Raw genomic sequence first — 20320 nt, 5'->3', positions numbered from 1 at the left:
TGTGATTAAATTGCCAACTCTAGATAATCAAAATTACCTGTTTTGTTTCTATTTATTCAGAGGAATTTTTCCGAACAAGTGGACTTCTGTGAAAATTTTTCTTTATGTAAAATTCAAAGCATGTACAATAATAGAGAGAACAGTATACTGACTCCCTTGAGCCTGTCGTTCAGTTTCAACAATCAGCTCATGGCCAGTCTCGTCTCATCTCTGTCCTCACCTGTTCCTCCACCTACCCTTCCCTGTATTATTTTGAAGTAAATCCTGGACAGCATATTATTTCATCTGTAAATATTTCAGCACATATTTATACAAAATAAGGATTATAAAGAAACATAAACATGATACCATTGTCATATCCCAAAATAATTAACAATGCTTTGTCAATATCTTTAAGTATACAGACTTTCTTCCCTTTTAATTCATTGATCTGCTCTCCATTTTCTCCCTCTCTGTTGCTCTTTTGCTCTGAGAGAGTGTGTGTTTTTGTGTGTGTGTTCTGAATAAACCAGGTCATTTATATTGTACCACTGTCTAGGTTTTGTAGATTGCATCTTTGTGGTGTAGTTTAAATTGTTTTTCTATTTTCATCTTTATTTTCTCCAAATTGTTAGTTAGATTCAGAGGGATAATATGATTTTATCTCCACTAGATATACCTTTTTTGGGGGAAATATTTTACAGAATTGTTTGAGCAGATTGAATGCTCTGGGCAGGTAATAATTGCATTACTAGCTTGACTTTGGATGAAAATCTCTTTTGTTCTGGTGAACAGGGTTAATTATGTTACCTCTGAGGATTTTTCCTAGGGTAGAAATGGCCCAAATAGGTTGATTCAAGACATCACCTCAAAATTTGTTGCTGCTGATTTGCTGTGATGTTAACTTGTTAGAGCAATATACAGTATAAAAGTACTAGGAAAAAGGCTGTAAGTGAAGGCTTGAGTGTGTTTCTGTGCATGAGTATATTTATATTAACTTTGTGGATTCTGAAATTTTGAGTTGGGCTAAGCTCTATGGTTAAACCTAGAAGGATTTTATGTAGTTTTGAAGTTTTTAAGATATAAGAGTATATGGTAGAGATGAGTTTTTAAATTGCTGTTGTTTGCTTAGTTCAGAAACACATGTTAGAAAGCAAGTGGTCAGAGAAGAGAGCTGTTTGTGTTAGCCTGATAGGTCATCTGAAATTGGGGCCTGGGAAAAGATAAGGTCTATATTAATTTTCTATGGTTGCTCTAATGAATTACCACAAACTTGGTGGTGTAAAACATATTTGTCATCTTGCAGTTCTGGAGGTCACAAGTCCAAAATGGGACTCAGTGTGCTAAAATCAAGTTTTCGGCAGGGCTCTGTTCCTTTCTGGAGGCTCAGGGAGAGAATCTATTTTCTTGCCTTTTCCCATTTTAGAGGCTACCCAGATTCCTTGGCTTGTGACCCCTTCCACTTCGAAAGCCAGCAATGACCAGTTGAGTCTTTCTCACATTATATCATGCTTACACTGACTCTTTCACCTTTAAGGATCCTTGTGATTACACTGGGGCCACCTGGATAATCCAAGATAATCTCTATATATTAAGGTCAGTTGATTATTAACCTTAATTTTATCTGTCAACTTAAAATCCATATAGCATAACATACCCTCAGGTTCCAGGGATTAGGACATGGACATCTTTTGGGGGCCATTATTCTGCCTACCACACAAAGTGAGTAGAATTAACAGAAGACAGGTGTTGCTTTACACATGGCACAGTTCTGTCTATCCTCAGGCGTACACCTCTACTGGTCCTAAAGGGACAATATTCAGAGTTCATGGTTAACATAACCTCATAACTGAGTCAGTCTTTTGATAGGCCAGCTCTAAGGAACCTCATGAAGTGTTGTTTCCTTTTACCTTTCAGATTCTATGCAGAAAATAAAATTTTTCAAGTTTTGTTTTTTCCATGAGTGTGGCCTAGAAAAAGGTAAATAATGTGTGTGATGAAGTGCTTCCTCTTTGACAAAATGGGATCCTGGCGATGATGGGTATTTTATAAGTTTCAATGTAAAAGGAGTTAGATTCTGTGTTCTGTCATTTGGAGCAGTGGTAGATTGTTGGGGAGAGCACTCTGTGGACATGGCCAGTGAGAAAGACTTTCTCCGCTTGGAAGTAGTCAGTTTCCAAAGCATAGGGGAAACTGTGGTTATTTATTTATTTGTTTGTTTATGTTAAATGTAAACATGGAGAAGTCTGTGGCTTCCCTCTTCTGTTATCTCTCTTGCCTACTATCATTGACAACAACAGATAATTCATTGATAATTGAAGTGTTCTTGCTAAGGTATCAGAACTTCACTTTCAAACTTTTCTCTTTATTTAGACTTTTTAAGGTGATTATGAGTCTGTGATACCCTGCCAGATTTATTGAACATAACTAAACTTTAGAAGTCATGACTGTTTGGGTTCCATTATTAATCAGCTTAGTTCATATAGTGGTTAGACACTAATATCTTTTAACTTTTAATATATGTCAGGTTGTTTGCCCTGTTGGTAACTGTATTCCAATTGTTAATGAAGTATATAACCAACAAGAAAAGTTAACCAATCATAATGTGCAGCTAAACTCCTAAACAGTCTTTTTTCTGTGTAGTTATTGCTGTGTGGTTCTTTCTCATCTAAGTACTCTCATCTGCTCTTTCTTTGTAACATTCTGTAATTGTGCCCTCTTGCACAGGGACACTTTTGTAATTAATACAAATGTATCCGGGTGAAACTACACAGCTGTTTATTAAAGTTTATTTGTGTTGATACAGTTTCTTTAATATTCAGTGCCCAACCTTAAAATTTTTTTCCCTCATTTCTAAGTTCCTGTCTGGGTTTTAGGTGCCTGAATGTGTAAGTCTTATTCTGTGTAAGTGAAGGTGAAATTCTAATTGAAAAATTATTTGGTTTTCATTTGATTGTTTCCTCTGAAATATTTCCCTTCTAGGTTTGATGTATAGTAATTTTAGTTTAGTTTTCTTTGTGAAGGTGACTGTTTCTGCTGTCTTTGTTTTGCTGTTATTTTGCTCATATTTGCAATTTGTCAATTCTTTTTATTTTTCTCTTTTTCAGACTTTTACTGGTTGGTGGATGTGAAACTAATGAAGTGGGCATATCAAAAGCTTCTAGCTTTGGCCTTTCTGCCTGGAGAGTTCTTTCAGGATCACCTTATTATAAGCAGGTTACTAATGGTGGAGACAGGGTTACTGCGGTGAGTATTAGTTATAGCATTTTCCTCTGCTAATAGGTCTTAGACAAATAAACCCTTTGCAAGATATAGATGAGAATATAATTTTGTCTTAAATGAGGAAAGTGAATTAATGCTAGGGCAACTTTAGTACTTCTTTTAAATATCAAATTTAACTGAAGAACTAAAGTGTGTTGTATTTAACCTGGTCTCATTTTTAGTAGATATTTCCAGATATTAGAAAAACAACCTAACAGTCCTGTTACTTGTATTTGCTTAGACATCAACATTTATTAAACATTTTTTATATGCTGGCAGCTATTCTGAGTGCTTTTCATGTATTAGTTCATTTAATTCTAAGTAACCCTTTGAGGTAGGTATTGTTACTAGCCCATCTGTTGATGAGCAAAGTGAAGTGTATGTCGCCCTGGGTCACCCAGCTAGCAAGGGGCAGAGCTAGAGTACAAACTCTGGCAGAAGTTCCCCAGTCCAAGTTCTTAACTACCATGCTATACTTCCTTCCATATTGTTTCATATTTATATGGACCATTCATTCATTCTGTAATTATGTATTGAGCTCTTCTGTTTTGTGTTAGACACTCCTTTAGGCCATAGTAGTCAGTATAAGCTAGGCTCTGTTTTGATAACTCAAACAATCACATAACAAGCAAATGAAAAGTCCTAAAATTTCTGTGGCTTACCACATACAAATTTATTCTTTATTTGTGGCAAAGACTGCTGTTGATACTGTGACTCTCCTGGGAGGCTTGTGCCAAGTGATGATTAAAGGATCCACGGAGGCTGGTAACCTTTTGAGGTCACACTGTCTTAGACCAGAAGCAACATCACCTCTGCTCCATTTTGTTTATTGTAACTAACCCCATGGCCCCTTCTAGCTTGAAGGGGGCTGGGAAGTAGTTTTCTATGTGTCCAGGAGGGTGAGAAAAACTAGGTATTGGTGAACAGTAGTCGTGTCTACCATGCTGGCCACCCTGTAATATTACACATCTTGGTTATCTGTGTAAACTGTATGAAAATGAGCTTGATTAAAATTATGTACCCTGTGCTTAACACATTGTCTGGTATGTAGTGGCAATCAGATACTATCTTTTTCAAGTGAGGTGAAACCAAGAAATTAAAGTGAAGCACAGCATAAGTGAATGTGTTATGCTGTTTCAGTAATGAATGTATTTGTCCAATTATTTGTCTTAAAATATATTGATTTCAAAATAATCTTCTAAAACAATGAATCGTTAAAGGTTTGGTGTTGAAAAATTAAAAATAAAAATAAATAAATAAATAAATAAATAAATAAATAAAGGTTTGAAAAATAAAAAAATAAATTAAAAAAAATAAAAAAATAAAGGTTTGAAAAGAAACTAATTAAGAAGTGCTTTTGAAAAAATAAAGGTTTGAAAAATAAATAAAAAATCAATAAAAAACAATAAATAAATAAATAAATAAATGTTTGAAAAGAAACTAATTAAGAAATGCTTTTGAAAAGAAATCTTTAGCAATTATAGTAATCTCCCATTAATTTTTTTTTTGATTTATCATATACTGAAATACGTGATTGTGATTTAACCCAACAAAGTAGCATTAAAAAAAAAAAATGAGGTTGACTTACTGGTTTATATGGCACCAGACCTTAAACGAGTTTGTATTTGTAGATCAGCTTACATAGTACTACGCTTTGTGCTTTTCCCTCTGTTCATTGTCTGTCTACCTTTTCTATCACCCATTTATTCTCTTTACAGGACTTAGTGAGGAGGGTGGTTTGAGAATGTTGGCCTCCTTTCACAGATAAGGAGCCTGAGGCCCGTGAGAGTTTAACAACTAAAAATAGGGGCACGGGGGATGGACCAGATCTTCTAGTTCCTATTTAGCACCACCCTCTTATATGAAATTCTATACATGTCAGTGGCACTATCTAATTTATTCTATTATTAATCCATAATCTATATAAAAAAAGAGTGAAGTAAGAGTTACTTATGCATACGTATTGGACACATCATTTCACATTTGTAGGAATTTAGCTATGTTTATTTCTCTGATTTAATTTATATTTAGCTTATAGTTTTGTGTGTGAGATATATCAGGGCAGATTTTGGAAAGTTTGAAGAATTTTTCTCAGATCAGTCTAAAGTAAGAGTGATATCTGCAGCTTATTTTCAAATGGTTCAGTCAAAAAATAATTTCTTTTACAAAGTCTGTGTGTGTGTGTGTGTGTGTGTGTGTGTATACACACACACACAGATAAAGCAAATGTGACAAAAAGTTAATACCTGGGTAACCCGGGTGAAAGGTATGCTGGTGTCTCATTGTATAATCATTTCAACTTTCTATAGCTATGAGATTTGTCAGAATTGAAGAGTGAGGGGAAAGGAGAAAGAAAAAAATAGATGAATGTGGTGGATACAAGGAGAGGAAAAGTGGGCAAACTGTGAAGCTCTGCTTCCATAGATTGTAATCAAGTGTATTTGTGACAGAGTGGTCCAGGAAAGGGGGGTGGCAGAGTACACCTTGGCTACTTTGAATTCTCTTGTGCAGGAGTTCTTGCTTCTTATTGGAATCTGTGGTGCTGTATATGGTCCTTCTCTGGCCTGAGACTTCTGTATTTTTTTTAAAAGAAAATTGCTTGTGCACCAAGAAATAAGTGGGGAAAAATATTGAATTGCAAATTGAATGCTCTTCTGTGTAATTAACTTCTTGAAATGCTGCAAGTGTATTTTAATTACATTAGTGGCTTTTAAGTGTGTCTTGCAGCTAAACTTACAGTCATTCTACATAGCCTTCCCCTGCCTCAGAGTAATTTGAGGTTATAGGATTAGTTCCTGATGTCAGGTGGCAGATATTGTTCTCGTCGAAACTCTTCTTATTGTTTCAAGTTCCTGTTGTGCTGGGGTTACATATTGACCAAAAACGGCTGCTGACACGTGTTCTAGTCTCTCACAAGGCTGCTATGTTATAAAAGAGACAATGCAAAATTCAATATATGCATTGACTAAAGTTTCCAAATTAATATACTGTCATCTATGTGAGATAGTTTTATTTATTCATTTGAGCAACATTTAATCACTACTCCAGGTATAAGAATATAAAGATACTGGTAGCACCCCTCAAGGGGTTTGCTGTATATTAGAAGAGACAGTTATATCCACCAATAAGTACAATAAACTATAACAGGTACCAGGTTAGATTTCAGTAACTGGGACAAAGGAAAGACCTAGGCTCTGAAGTCAGAGGGTTGGTATTTGAGTTCCAGCTCATCACTTATTACTCGTGTATTATGGCTTTTGCCAGGATCAGATGTTGTAATATATGTGAAGACAGTTGATAAACTGTAGGATGATCTACAGTGTTACTTATTATTGTCTATTTGTATTTTTAAAATAAAAATTTTGGGGAAAAGCGTATGAAAATGAACAACATTGACTGAATTTTTAATATTACTGCTTCAGCTGCTTTTTCAATACAGAATGTTGTGGAAAGAACACAGGTCTTTTCCCAGAGAAATCTTATTTCCCTGAGAAAATAGAAGTTACAAAAATAGAGAAAATAGAAATCAGAAGACTACTTCCATAATTCCCCACCACCTGCCAGCAGCTGTGCCTGTATATTACTGTGTCTTTTCCCTTGTCATTACAGATAAAATGTCCTTGCTCCAGCTAAGGCTAGTCCCTCCGTTTGTCTACAAGATCTCCTACTCTTGCTTATTGAATGGTATTTCTCCTACATCATGAAATTTGCTCTCTCTTACATTTGTCAGCATAAAACATGCTTTTATTTTTCCCATCATAAATCTCTTTAGCTCCCACTTTGCCCTCTAGATACCATACCATTTCTTTCCCTTTCTTTAAAATGTTCTCGAGTTGTTTACACTTGTTTCTGCTTCCTCTTTTCATTCTCTCTTGAATTCACTTGAATGGGGATTTACCTCCATCATTTCTCCAAAACTATTCTTATATGTTGTCAGTGCCCTTCAGTATTTACTAGCTTATCAGTTTTATTGGTGTTCTTTAATTCCTACCGATTGCTTATACAAAAGTCAGTTAGGTTTTTCTGTTTTCTTCCTTTCCTTTCTCCTCCCTTTTTTAGTTGTATTATTTCTTCTTTGTCACAACACATAGTATTTGCATATTAGTTTCTACGCTCATCCCCATCTTTCATTAGTTTTAAACGTTCCTTTATATATTTAAAATTCTCATTGTCAGTTTTTTTTGTTTTCCCAGTCATCTGTTGGTTTGATGAAGTTATTCCTTAGTAGATGTTTTGAAAAGGGCTCATAGATGACCAGTTCGTTAAGTTTTTGTATGCTAAAAATTGATTTTCTGTTGCTTTGTATTTGAAGGATGAGTTGTCTGGATGTAAAATTTTTGGTTCACCCTTTCTTTCATTAAACTTTATAAAAATGCTGCTCTATTGTTTTGCTTTGTATGTGGGATTTGAAAAATATTTATTTTTGATATATAATTTTGACATAATCAGATTATTTCCTGTTTGTATCTTATTCTTCCATTTTACGTGGAGGTCTTGAGAAATTGATCATTCTGGGTTAATTTTCCCAGGTATGCATTGGTCCTTTCAATGTGTAGCTTCACATCTTTTTCTATTTCTAGAAATTTTTCCTGGATTATAATTTTAAATATTAGTTCTGTGTCTTAGTTTTGTTTTTCTTCTTCAGGGTCTGTGTTAATTCCAAAGTTGTTGTTTTTACCGTCTTCAGTTCCCAGTATTTTTTCATTGACTCCTTTTAGGTCTTCCTTTATCTCATTTTCTTTTTACTTTTCATCTCATTTTTATTCTCTCATTGTTTTCTTGCCTTTTTAAAAAAAAAGCCCCTTATTAAAATTTGATTTGATTACCTCATAATTCATTTTTTAGATAATTTTGTCTTTTTTTTACATTTCTTTCCTGAGTTCAATAAAATTTTCATTATTTTCTTTTTCTTGTCCAATTCTATTCTTAGTTAGTGAGTTTCTGATTTAAGGCAGGTTTTCAGTTTTTCAAGTTTTTCACATCCTCAAGTGCTTGTTTTGAACATATTTAATTTTGTTTAGGGTGTTATCACAAACTTTTCTTTCTCTTCATCATTGTTTTTCCAGGGGTGGTTTCTCTTTGTTGATATGTGTTGAATTTTGTCTTCTGATTTTCTGTAAGGTATTTGTGAATCCTTCTTTTATTCATTTTTGTGGTATTGGAATGCTTTACAAGATTTGTAGCTTAATGGTGCCCTCTTGTCAGTGCTATATAGCAAATACTTTGGTGGATTTATTTGTTTTGGTTTAGGTAATGGGAGTGGGGATGTGGGTCCTCTGATACTGTGGTTCTCTTTTTTCTTGCAGCACCCTAAGTTTCCCCCTTTGCTTTTTTCTTCTTTACTGCTCAGTTGACAAAGGGCTCTTCAACCTTTTTGCCATTTTTCTCCCGTAGAAGCTATGTGTTGTACAATGTAAACATTTAAAAAAATATAAAGAAAAAAAAAAAGAAAATCAGTTTACCATAATGTAAGGATTTTCTGGACTTCCTATTCATTTCCATTGATCTATATATAAAGAAAAAATAGTATGTGTTTGGAAGACTGCCTCTTCCAATCGCACCTACACTTATATCCCTTTCCTGGGGTCCATATCTGGTCGACCTGGATGCTTCTATACTATTTTCAGACTTAGAGTAGACTTAATCTTTTTGGCAGTGGTTTTAGATGAACCTTAGAGTTCTTGGCTAGCTTCCCTCGTCCGTCCTTCCTGGGCCCTGCAGTACTTTTTCAATCTGCTTTTGGCTTACAAAAAGTGATTTTTCTCTTTTTGCTTATAGTTCTTTTGAAGTTTGGGTTATCCTCTATCATCAAGTTAAGCCGAGAATTTGGTTTTTGTGTAGATTGATTTGTTCCTTCTTGTTCTCTGTTATGTTTGGAGGAAATATTGAGAGATGTGAAGCTAGGCCATCACTAATGTCTTCAGCTACCCAGAAGTTCTGATAGAAAAAGATTTAACCTCAACAAAACAGAACCCCTTTTTTCTTTTAATTGATGTAAAATTCATGTAATATAAAATTAACAATTAACCATTTAAAAGTGTACAGTTCAGTTGCATTTGGTATATTCACTGTATTGTGCAACCATCACAACTATCTAGTTCCAAAACGTTTTTATCATCCTAAAGGGAAACCCTGCACCCATTAAGCAGTCACTCCCTATTCTCCCTTCTCCCAGTTCTTGGCAACCACTAGTCTGCTTTCTGTTTCCATGGATTTCCCTATTCTTAATGTTTCCTATAAATGTAGTCATACTATCTAAGACCTTTTGTATCTGGCTTCCTTCACTTAGCACAATATTTTCAAGGTTCAGCCATGTCGTAGCATGTATCAATACTTTATTTCTTTATATGGCTGAGTAGTATTCTGTTGTATGAATATACAGTCAGCCCTCTGTATCTGTAGGTTCTGCATTTGAGGATTCAACCCACTGCGGCCTGAAAATATTTGGAAAAAAAAACTCAGTTAAAAATAACAGTACTACAATAAAAAATAATACAAATAAAAAGCAATACAGTGTAACAACTTTATACATAGCATTTACATTGTATTAGGTATTATAAGTAATATAGAGATGACTTAAAGTATATGGGAGGTCGTCTGATGTATACAAATACAGCACCACATTCTATAAGGGACTGTCGGTATCCTTGGAGCTCCTGAAACCAATCCCTGTGGATATGGAGGGAGAGCTGTACTACATTTCGTTAATCCATTCTTCAGTTACTGGACATTTAGATTGTTTTCACTTTCGACTTTTGTGAATCGTGTTGTTATGTGCATTCAAGTACAAGTGTTTGTTGACTACCTGTTTTCACTGCTTTTGGGTATATACCTAGGATGGAATTGCTAGGTCATATAGAAATTCTGTGTTTAACTTCTTAAGAAAGTGTCAGACTATTTCCACAGTGACTGTACCATTTACTTTCCCAATAGTAGTGTAGGAAGGTTTCAAATTGTCTACATCCTCAACAACACTTGCTATTTTCCATTTTTTTGTTATAGTCATCTCTACTTCTTGATTTTCAAAGTATATGTCTTCAATCTGAAGACAAAGACATCCTGTGTTATATTATTTCAAATACTGGTTTCTAAATAATAACTTCTTTTCTGGTATTTTTAAAAGGTAAGAACAATTCTTTCTTTTTTTTTTTTAAATTAAGAATATTCATGAGATACAAAACTAACTGTCACCCCTCCTGCCCATGATGTGAGGGCCAGATTCATACTTGGGGCATACCCCTTACCAGAAATTACTTTTGTACCCCTCATCCTCCCCCCAATTATCCACCAACCTCCTACCCCCTCCCCCTCTCCCCACACTCCACTGTGTAGCGCTAGGAATGTCGCCTCCCTCTGTAAGTCCATGGCACTACTGTGATCTTTCTTTCCTTCCTTCCTTTCTCTCTTAGCTCCCATGTATGAGTGAGCACATGCGGTATTTATCCCTCTGTGCTTTGCTTATTTCACTCAGCATAAGTTTCTCCAGGTTCATCCATGTTGTTGCAAATGGGAGTATTTCATTCTTTTTTATGGCAGAGTAGTATTCCATGGTGTATATATACCACAGCTTCCTTATCCAGTCATCCATCGATGGACATTTAGGTTGGTTCCATATCTTGGCTATTGTAAACAGAGCTGTGATGAACACGGGACTGCAGGTATCTTTTCGACACGATGATTTCCATTCCTCTGGATATATACCCAGAAGAGGGATTGCTGGATCATATGGAAGATCTATCTGTAATTATTTAAGAAACCTCCATATTGTTTTCTGTAGTGGTTGTACTAATTTACAGTCCCACCAACAGTGCAGTAGTGTTCCCTTCTCTCCACATCCTCACCAGCATTTGTTATTCACCATCTTTTTGATTATAGCCAGTCTAACTGGAGTGAGGTGGTATCTCAGTGTGGTTTTAATTTGCATTTCTCTGATGACTAGTGATGTTGAGCATTTTTTCATGTATCTGTTGGCCATTTGTATGTCTTTCTTTGAAAAATGTCTATTCAGCTCCTTTGCTCATTTTTTAATTGGGTCATTTGTTTTTTAGCTGTATAATTGCTTGAGTTCTATGTATATTCTGGCTATTAATACCTTGTTGGATGCATAGTTGGCAAAAATTTTCTCCCACTCTGTAGGTTGTCTTTTCACTCTGTTGATTGTTTCTTTTGCTGTAAGCAATTCTTAATGGCTGAAATTACTATTGGAAGTTTTGACCTTTTCCATAGTGATGTCAAAATAAAATGGTAACCACGGGCAGCCTCATTTGAGAAGAGCTCACAGTGGATTCTAATTTTCCTAAATTGTACTAGACTTGTTATTTACGTATTTACAAGAGCATTTGATCTTGGACATATTTTGTAAGATTTTACCACTTGATGGATTTTTTGTTTCCTAAACAAAAACAGAATCTCACAAGAGACCTATTGTTGATTTTCTTAACCACTTTTTAAAATACTAGATTTGCTATAGTATTCTTTTCATGATAAAAGGACTTTATATGATGAGAAATTATTGCATTAATCTTTCTTTGTATGATATGCATTTATTTTATAGGTACCAAAGACACTGGGATTATTAAGGATGTTAAGTGTCAAGTTTTACAGTCACCAAAGACAAGAACAGGTAATGCAAATTGGCTTAATCTCGTGCTTGTCAAACATTTTCTCCAGAGTTTTTTAAGGTCAAAGTTGAATGAACCTTGTATGTTCTAGATCTTCATCTGGGTGTATTCATAATTATATACTGTGCGGATGTATACATTAGTAAGAATTCACAGAGCTGTTTACTGAAGATTTGTGTATTTTACTGTGTGTCAATTGTGTTTCAAAAAACATTAAGAACATGATCCCAGTCTTCCTTCTTGGGGTCTGAGGATGTAGCCCAAAGAATTCTCCTAGAAGCATTACGTGTCTTAGAGCTTATTTTATCTTAAAAAATCATGTGAAATTTGTTTGTCTATAATATATACTTTGTTTGTTTGTTTTAAAATTAAAAAATATAACTTTCTCCCCAAATCAGAGATTATTGATGGTCGAAGAGGAAATAAGCCATGTTGGTTCCTGGTTTCAAGAACAATTGTTTACTGTTTTGTTCCTCAGTTGGGGAAGCATGGATCCCTGGCAGGGAGGTTGGACAGTTTCATCCTGAATATAAGTGATACCCTTAGGAACTGCCTCTGAGGAGATGTTTACATTTGCACTCTCTTTCTGCATGGCTCTCTCAAGAGTCTTGACCTTCTTGGGGATATCAAATCATACTCCTCTCTTGAAGAGAATAATATCACCTAGTTTTTCTACTTCAATTTCTTTACTAAACTGGGGAGAGAAATATAATGACCATACTCTTGCTGCATTTGGATTTAATATATTTAACATTTTACATTCTAATTATTTCTCTGCCATCAACTTCAACCTAAATCATGTACTCTGGATTGACTTGCCATTCTGTCTGTAAAATTGAACAGTAACGCTACAGCTTGTGTATAGAAAGTCACTTTCATTTTTAATCCCTTGCGTATTTACACTGTTTTATAGTTAGCATTCTCTTTATTCATTTCATGGAGTTGTCTTCATTTTGTAGATGAAGAGACATATGCAAGACTAAATGATTTGGCCTCTGCCATGAAGTTTGTTCTTCCTGATTTACTACCTTGCCTCTGTTGGTTTTTCTATTACCTTGTTAGTGCATGGGAACATTACTTTGCCTTTCTCCCTGGATCCTTTTCCCATTCTCTTTAATGACATCTAAATAATAACTCCTTATCATTAATGAATTTAAAGTGTTCATTTTTTAAAAAATTCTGTTGACTATAATTAAGCAAGAATGTGGAATTTCAGTATTTACTTATTCTTTCAGTCAGTTAATAAGCACTTTGAGCCAGCCATGGTGTTAGGGCTGAGAATATATAGATGAATAAAACACAGTGCACTTCCTCAGGGACCCCCCAGTGCAGGGGAGGAGACAGCCATAGCAGCCACAGAGGCAGTTGTAAAGCACTACAGTATTGCACACTTCATGGCCTATTCTGTAATGTAGCACAAAGTGCCACTGAAGTGCAGAACAGGGAGCATTTAACTCTGGGGGTAATGCTTGGTTTGAGTCTTGAAGTGAGGAAGAGTTGCTCAGGCAGAAGGGGAAGACTGGGCATTTCCAACCTGGGAGCAAGATGTGCAGTCATGGAAAGTGTCAAAGAACACTGTTGGAACACTTGAGTTTGCTGGGGTAGAGTGCACAGACTCTTGGTTTTTATTTCCCATGTTTACTTTATTTGGACTAATACAGTTGTAGTAATATTTAGAATAAGAAGTGTTTGGGTGCTTGATATGCATGACGCTTACAACATCCTGTACATAGCAGAAACTATGTTTATCAGTTTATTTGGTATATTAATAGGTAGATGTAATAGGTGGATGTTCAGTCAGCATAAAAAAAACATCATCTTTTTACTTTCTCTCACCTCTTGGGAACTCCAGATTGTATGTTATCTTGACCCCTGCTATTGGTTATTCCCTTATGGTGAAACTCAGCTCTTTTTCATTGTCATCAGTGTCCTCTATGATTGAGCAGAAGGAAGGAGAAGCAAATGATTCATTTCCTTGTATTTTGATCCTTCTTTGTGACACACTGTACCAGAATCCTTAACTGTCTGGACTTTTTAAGAAGATGTTTTGGATTTAAAAACCAGTGCCTTCAAGTAAATTTTTAAATATTCTGTGTGTATCTTATTTGCTCCCAGAGGTTCTTAGCCCCAAAATAATTGTGGTTCGTAGAGATTTAGTGCTATAATTTTAGAGCTCAAAGGGTTTATAGAGATTGTCTAATAATTCTTTATTATTTTGAATACTTTCTAACTTAAAAGTGTTTTCACATGATCTCATAGGAAGTTTGCATTACTGGCATTATAATGCCTATTTTCTTGATGAAGTAATTAAAGCTTCAGGGCACATGGCTTACCCAAACTCACTTACCCAGACAGTGTCAGAGATGGGTCTGGTCTCAGGTTGGCTTGTGATCCAGTGCTTTTTTCCACCATCTCTGGTTGGCTGTTACCTCAATCCTTAGTTAGGCAACTGATGAAACAGAAGCCCAAGATGTGTTGTACTTAAAAGTAGCTGAGATTATAAATTACTTATTATCTCAGAAAGATCTATTTTACTACTCAAGTTTGGCATCAATTATGTTTCTCTTTAAAATGTGTTCCTCTGAACTATTAATATTTTTAAAAAAGGGATCTGCTTTCCTATATAGTAACCATATGGATAATATTTAGTTCTTTTTTCCCTATTTACTTGTCAGACTATGAAATAGCATAACTTAGATTGTACAGTATCAGAGGAAACATAAAACAGCTAAAACAGTGATTGTTGTATTGTGGGCACTCAATACTCAATAAATGATAGTGGTGGGAGCTGTTAATTTCTTTATGTTTATAATCATTGAACTAATAAATAGTATTCTGCAGGTTCTTTTTGAATTGTAGTTTAGTGTATCCCAGACTTATGTGGCTCTAAATAATCAACTTCTGGTTATTTGGAATATAATATTATCTTTTTAAAGAGTATATTAATAATCAGAATTGTTTATGTCATTTTATAAAGGTATTGGCTTGAAAAAAATTTTTTTCGAAAGGTTCTTTTTTTCCATCATACTTTCACAGTATTTTTGTCTCAGATTGTTAACCAGGCTTCTCAGGATGACTTTCTCTTGATTTGAAGGATAGATTTCTATTTTTTTTTTTCTTTTTGTCAGACTTCTAAGCCACAGTGAGCTAGTATATCTAGTAAACTCCTTGAGGGCAGGGAGTTATGTTTGTTTTGTTCACTGCTGACTCCCCAGAGTGTAAAACAGTGCCTGGCATGTAATATTTGTTATTGAATATGTCATATTCAATAAATACTGGTTGAATGTTGAAAGAGCAGTGCTTATAAATTTACCTTTTGTTGACCTGAGATTTTTTTAACAATATGTAGTATTCAGTATGTTGTGAATGTATGCACTAGAATACTGTACTTTCATTTTAGTATAGCTTGTAAATTTGGAAGGTGTAGGGAATCACTCACTTTTAATTCTTCTATACAGAGGATAGGTGATTGAAGAAAGTGAGGCAATTTAAGCTAATCTTAGTACAAAGATCTGATATTTAACATTTAAAAACCTCTCTCTTGGAAAGGATGGTTATTTTTTATATCAGTGTTTGAGAGAAGGTGCAATTCCTACTCTAAATATTGCTGCCAGTAGAATGCTTTAATTACTGTTTTTAATTAAGAAAAGCTCAAATGGACATTTGAGCTAGTGGTTTAGTATAAGTAAAAAATAGAAATGGGAGTTAAAATCATGTTCACACTGTTAATTTTATAGTAATTTGTCAGTATCACATGACCACACAAGATATTCAATGAAGTAAGAGGAAAGAATCATTTGAAAAGTTTTGCCGAAGAGATTTGAGAGAGAGAGAGGTAAATAGGAGATTTGATAATGCGATCAGTTAAAAGGGCCCTAAATGAATTGCTTGTGTAAGAAGACAATAGTATGATCAAAGTTTCCTGTGCAGCAGCTCTTCACGCACCATCTTCCTGTGCCTGGTACTGCCTACCCAACGATGCTAACTTACTCAGTTATTGATTTAGCTAGACTGCTCTTCAGTGTAGTTAAAACCTCGTGGAACAGAGTAGACTGTAGCAGGTAGTCAGTGATATTTACTGTTTTCTGTCAAGTCATGCTTCAGTCACTCTTACAGGCAACAAAAGAATAGCAGAAAGAGAGGCTCACAAAATAGATTTTCACCTCTAACCTATTACTTCAAAATGAGTTTAAAGGAAATAAGAAATGTGAGAATTTCTTTGTATTCATATTTTAATAATTAATGCAGTTTTTCTCAATAAGAGGTCACTATGCCAAGTCAAAAATTTTTGGAAGATAATACTTCCATTTTAAATGATCAAATATATGCCAGACACTGCGTGTATGTATAAATATTTTTATTATTGTGGCCCGATATATGTTGTAATTATCTTTTTTAAACCTCACAACACCCATATACGGTACAGTTAATATCTAAATTTTATAGACTAGAAAAGCAGGTTAGAAAAACTAAGTGAGGTCTTATAGCAAGTGACATAGCTGGGCTTTAAACCTAGGTGTGCTGAACTCTAATGTCGGAGGTATCTTGATGATACTGTATTGCTGCCATGTTCTTTCATGGACCCTCCCGAGAGGACAGTTGAATGAGTAACTTCGTAGAGAATAGGTGAGCTACTTCCTGTTTCTGTACTTTACTCAGCAAACGGTTTTTATTATCACCCATTTTTCTGTCAGAATAGCTACACAGAATCAAAGGGGGAAAACTGTAGTACATTTAGGGGAATAAGTCTTAAAATTTCAGTTCTTTTGATAGTTTGTTAGAAAAGCCTTTTTTTAAAAAAAAAATGCCTTCTGATAGAGTTCATTCTCAGTTATTCTAGATGGCATAGAAATGCACTATATATATATAAGTAAGATATAAGAAAATCTACTAATTTTTATCATTGAAAGCAACTTTAATATCTACTTATAGGTGTTGCCAGGAGAGGTAGTGGACAAAGCAAATTAAAGGTGTGATCTGTGGCTTTGGGATGCTATAAAGATCAATATATTCCATACATTCCATGCTCCTTCATGTAGAGAATACTATTTTTTTCAGATTTTTAATCCCTTTTAGGTACCAACAGTTCCTAAACTGGCATCACCTTATTTCTGACATATCCTAATTTGAACTTACATTGTTTTATTTCATATTATTTTTATCATCTTATTTTCTTTAAATTTGTTTTGAAATAATAGGTTAGAGGTGAAAATCTATTTTGTGAGCCTCTTTTTCTTCCGTTCTTTCATTGCCTATAAGAATGTTATTTTGTTCCTTATTCTCTCTTTATCTCTCTCTTCTCTATAACTTTACATGAGATTTGATCTTTACTTTCTGTGATCAATATTCCTGTGCTTTTCAATATAGTTTTTATTTCCAGAAGTTTCTCCTCAGTGTGGGACTTGTCCTAATACAAGTGAGCCTTGGCTGGTTAGTTTTGAGGGCATATCGAACCCCAATTGCTCCAGAATCCCTTTGCACTCTCCCATTATTGGAATGTGCATAACCTCTCCCAGCTTCCATTTATGTAAAAAATACTTATCAAGTTCCTGGTCAGCATTTTTGCAAGTGACTAATTCACCATTTTCTGTTTAGTGCAGTTAGGAAATTGCCTATTGTGAATGACAGGAGAGGTTGTCTACATGTTAGGATATTCACAGTCTTGTCAGGTCGTCTGGGGCATGTTACATGAGCTTCTGGACTTTGGCTGCCTCCTCAGCAATATGCAAAAAAAGTGGTAGAAATGCAAAATTAAAGTGGAAGGTTAAAAGTGGAGGTGCATATCAGAGACACCTGAGGAGTTTTTGCAAAGAACACATGTCTGTGCTTTTCCAACTTAGATTTTTATTTGTTCTAAGGACTGGGAATAGGGCAGGTGTATATGCGATTCTGTTACCCTCCGTCTTTGAGAATGTCAGCTCTTGTATTTGTATAATATGATGCAGTCCCTACAATCAGGGAGCTTACAGAGTAGTTAGTGAGACTAAAGTGCTAGTTAGAAGTTAGAAGAATTAAATATCAATATTTGCCTCTACTATAAAAGATGTCACTAAGGTAAAAGTAGGAAATGCCAAATGAATTGGACATGTTGGAATTTATAATTAAGTAGATTATTATTGTAGTAGTCTGTTTTGTGTTGCTATAGCAGAAATACCTGAGACTGGGTAATTTATAAAGGAAAGAGGTTTATTTGGCTTATGATTCTGGGACAGCTGCATCTGGCACGGGCCTCAGGCTGCTTCTACTCATGGTGGAAAAGCAGCAGGCAGCTGGCAGGTACAAGCAGATCACATGGCAAGAGAGGAAGCCAGACAGAGAGGAAGTGCCAGGATCCTTTAAACAATCAGCTCTTGCGGGAACTAATAGAGAACTCACTACCCTTCCTCCTCCAGGGAGAGCATTAATATATTCATGAGGGATCTGCCCCCATGACTCAATCAGTTTCTAACACTGCCACATTGGAGATTAAATTTCCACATGAGTTTTGGAGGGGATAATACATCCAAACTCCATCAATTATGGATTCAGGTATGAATCCAGTGTTCATACTAGCTTCTTTATTTAGACAGCTGAGTTCTATAACTAGTGCATTAAATTACTTTATGTATACTCTTAATTTTGTCCTTGGTACAACCATGTAATGTGTAGCTGTTGTTTGTGTGCTTTTTAAAGAGATAGAAATTCTTTGTTACTTATAATAGTTAACTAATGTGCCTAAAGTCACATAACTACTAAGTGGCAGAGCCAAGTTACATATTTTTCGGTGAACATTTCAGCTGTTGAAATGAAGATTAAAATAAAAATGACATTCATAGCTGAGGAATGTGAAAGAAATTTCAGATGTTTTAACCAAAGTGAAACTGCAGTTACACCTAAATTTCATTGCTTTTACTACTTGATTGAAATGAAGAAGAGAACAAGGTTATTATTTACTTATGCTGAGAAATCTTAATACGATATGAAGAATTTATGGTTTAAATGTTTGTAGTTGGCTTTTATTGTGATGTGTAGTTGTTTGAAAAGCCATTTCCTTCTATTTCCAAGGCATACGTTCTGGAACTCTTTCCCGTGCCCACCAACAGGCATTCAGACTTCCTCGTACCTAGGACCCTGTTCACAGGATTTAGAATGGATATTCTGAATAGTGGCTGGAGATTGTGCTACAGTTACTGTCAGGATGATGAATTACTCCCTGGGCCAGAAATACCCTACATGTTATATAGGAACTCAGAAATGTTTCTACAAAGAAAAGGCAGACTTTTTATTTAAGAAGGAAAACACTTATTTTCTAAAGTAGCATAGGTAACTTGTTCATTCAGTGGCTACAGTTCAATTGCTGCTGATAACTACTGTCTTATTATGCTTATATATGAAAGTCAACACATAACTTGGGACTTTAAAGGAGTGTATAATTAATGTGTATTTATGAGTGAAGTAATGTTCGTGATTTGCTTTAAAATACTCTGAGGAGGGGGACACTTGGAGCATGGTGGTGAGTGGGTAAGGATAAATGAAATCAGCTGAGGAAATGTTAATATTTGTTGAAGCTAGTTGTTGGGTTACATGAGTATTCATTATACTATAATTTTTACTTCTGTGTGTGAGTGAAAATTTCCACAATGAGATATTTAAAGAAAGAAATGCTAAGTTGACAGTGCAGATATCATAGCATCAAATGAAATTAAGGGGATTAAGTACCTACCATGTTGTTAAAAGAAGAACTTTAGACAAATTAATTGTAACAGAATTTAACTGATCAAAGAATGATTCTCAAATCAGACCACCCCCAGAAACAGAATAGGTTCAGAGCAACTCCAGGCTGTCACATGGCTGGGTAGGATTTATAGGTAGAAAAAGGAAAGTACAGAAAATAAAAGTGAGGTACAGAAATAGCTGGATTGGTTAGAGCTGGGCATTTGCCTTATTTGAGCCTGGTTGGAACAGTTGGCTGTCTGTGATTGGCTGAGAATTAGCTTCTTGTTACAAAAGTAGGTTACGGTCTGTTTACATATCAAGTTAGGTTATACAGTTCACTATGTTTGAAGAAACCTTTAAGCCAAACTTAATTTAACAATATTAAAAGCAAATGGTAACATTCTAGCTGATATATTTATTATTTAAATTTCTAGAAAGAAAGAAGGAAATATAGGAGAGGAGAAACATCTTTCCACTACCGTTTCTTAGGTTCATGGCTGAGGCCCCTATAACAAAACACAGATTAACAAGAGAAAAGCATACTGATTTATTTAACTTAAGTTTTATATAACACGGGAGCCTTCACGAGGAAAGGGAAGACCCAAAGAAACGGGTAAACATGCGTATTTTTTATGCTAATTTTGAAGAAGAAATAGACAGTCATGGAGGTTGATTGGATAAGATGATCTAATGGTGTTAAACTGGGGGGAACTTAGCAAGGGCTGTTTATTTAGATTCTTCACTGTGACTCTGTGTCTTCTGAG

The 20320-nt window shown here is 35.0% G+C and overlaps 1 protein-coding gene across 2 annotated transcripts in view; it reads left to right on the top strand.

Moving 5' to 3' along the window:
• Positions 1 to 20320, top strand: part of NBAS (NBAS subunit of NRZ tethering complex) — a 361846-nt gene that overhangs the window by 47015 nt on the left and 294511 nt on the right. For both annotated transcript variants that reach the window (XM_063078155.1, XM_063078154.1), the window contains exons 10-11: positions 3087 to 3225; positions 11795 to 11863. In XM_063078155.1, coding sequence (XP_062934225.1) covers positions 3087 to 3225; positions 11795 to 11863 — 208 coding nt within the window. The remainder of the gene's footprint in view (positions 1 to 3086; positions 3226 to 11794; positions 11864 to 20320) is intronic.

Source organism: Cynocephalus volans, chromosome 14 (assembly GCF_027409185.1).
Source record: "Cynocephalus volans isolate mCynVol1 chromosome 14, mCynVol1.pri, whole genome shotgun sequence".
Taxonomy (NCBI): Eukaryota; Metazoa; Chordata; class Mammalia; order Dermoptera; family Cynocephalidae; genus Cynocephalus; species Cynocephalus volans.
The sequence above is the reverse complement of the archived record's forward strand: the minus strand, read 5'-3'. Positions and strand labels throughout refer to the sequence as shown.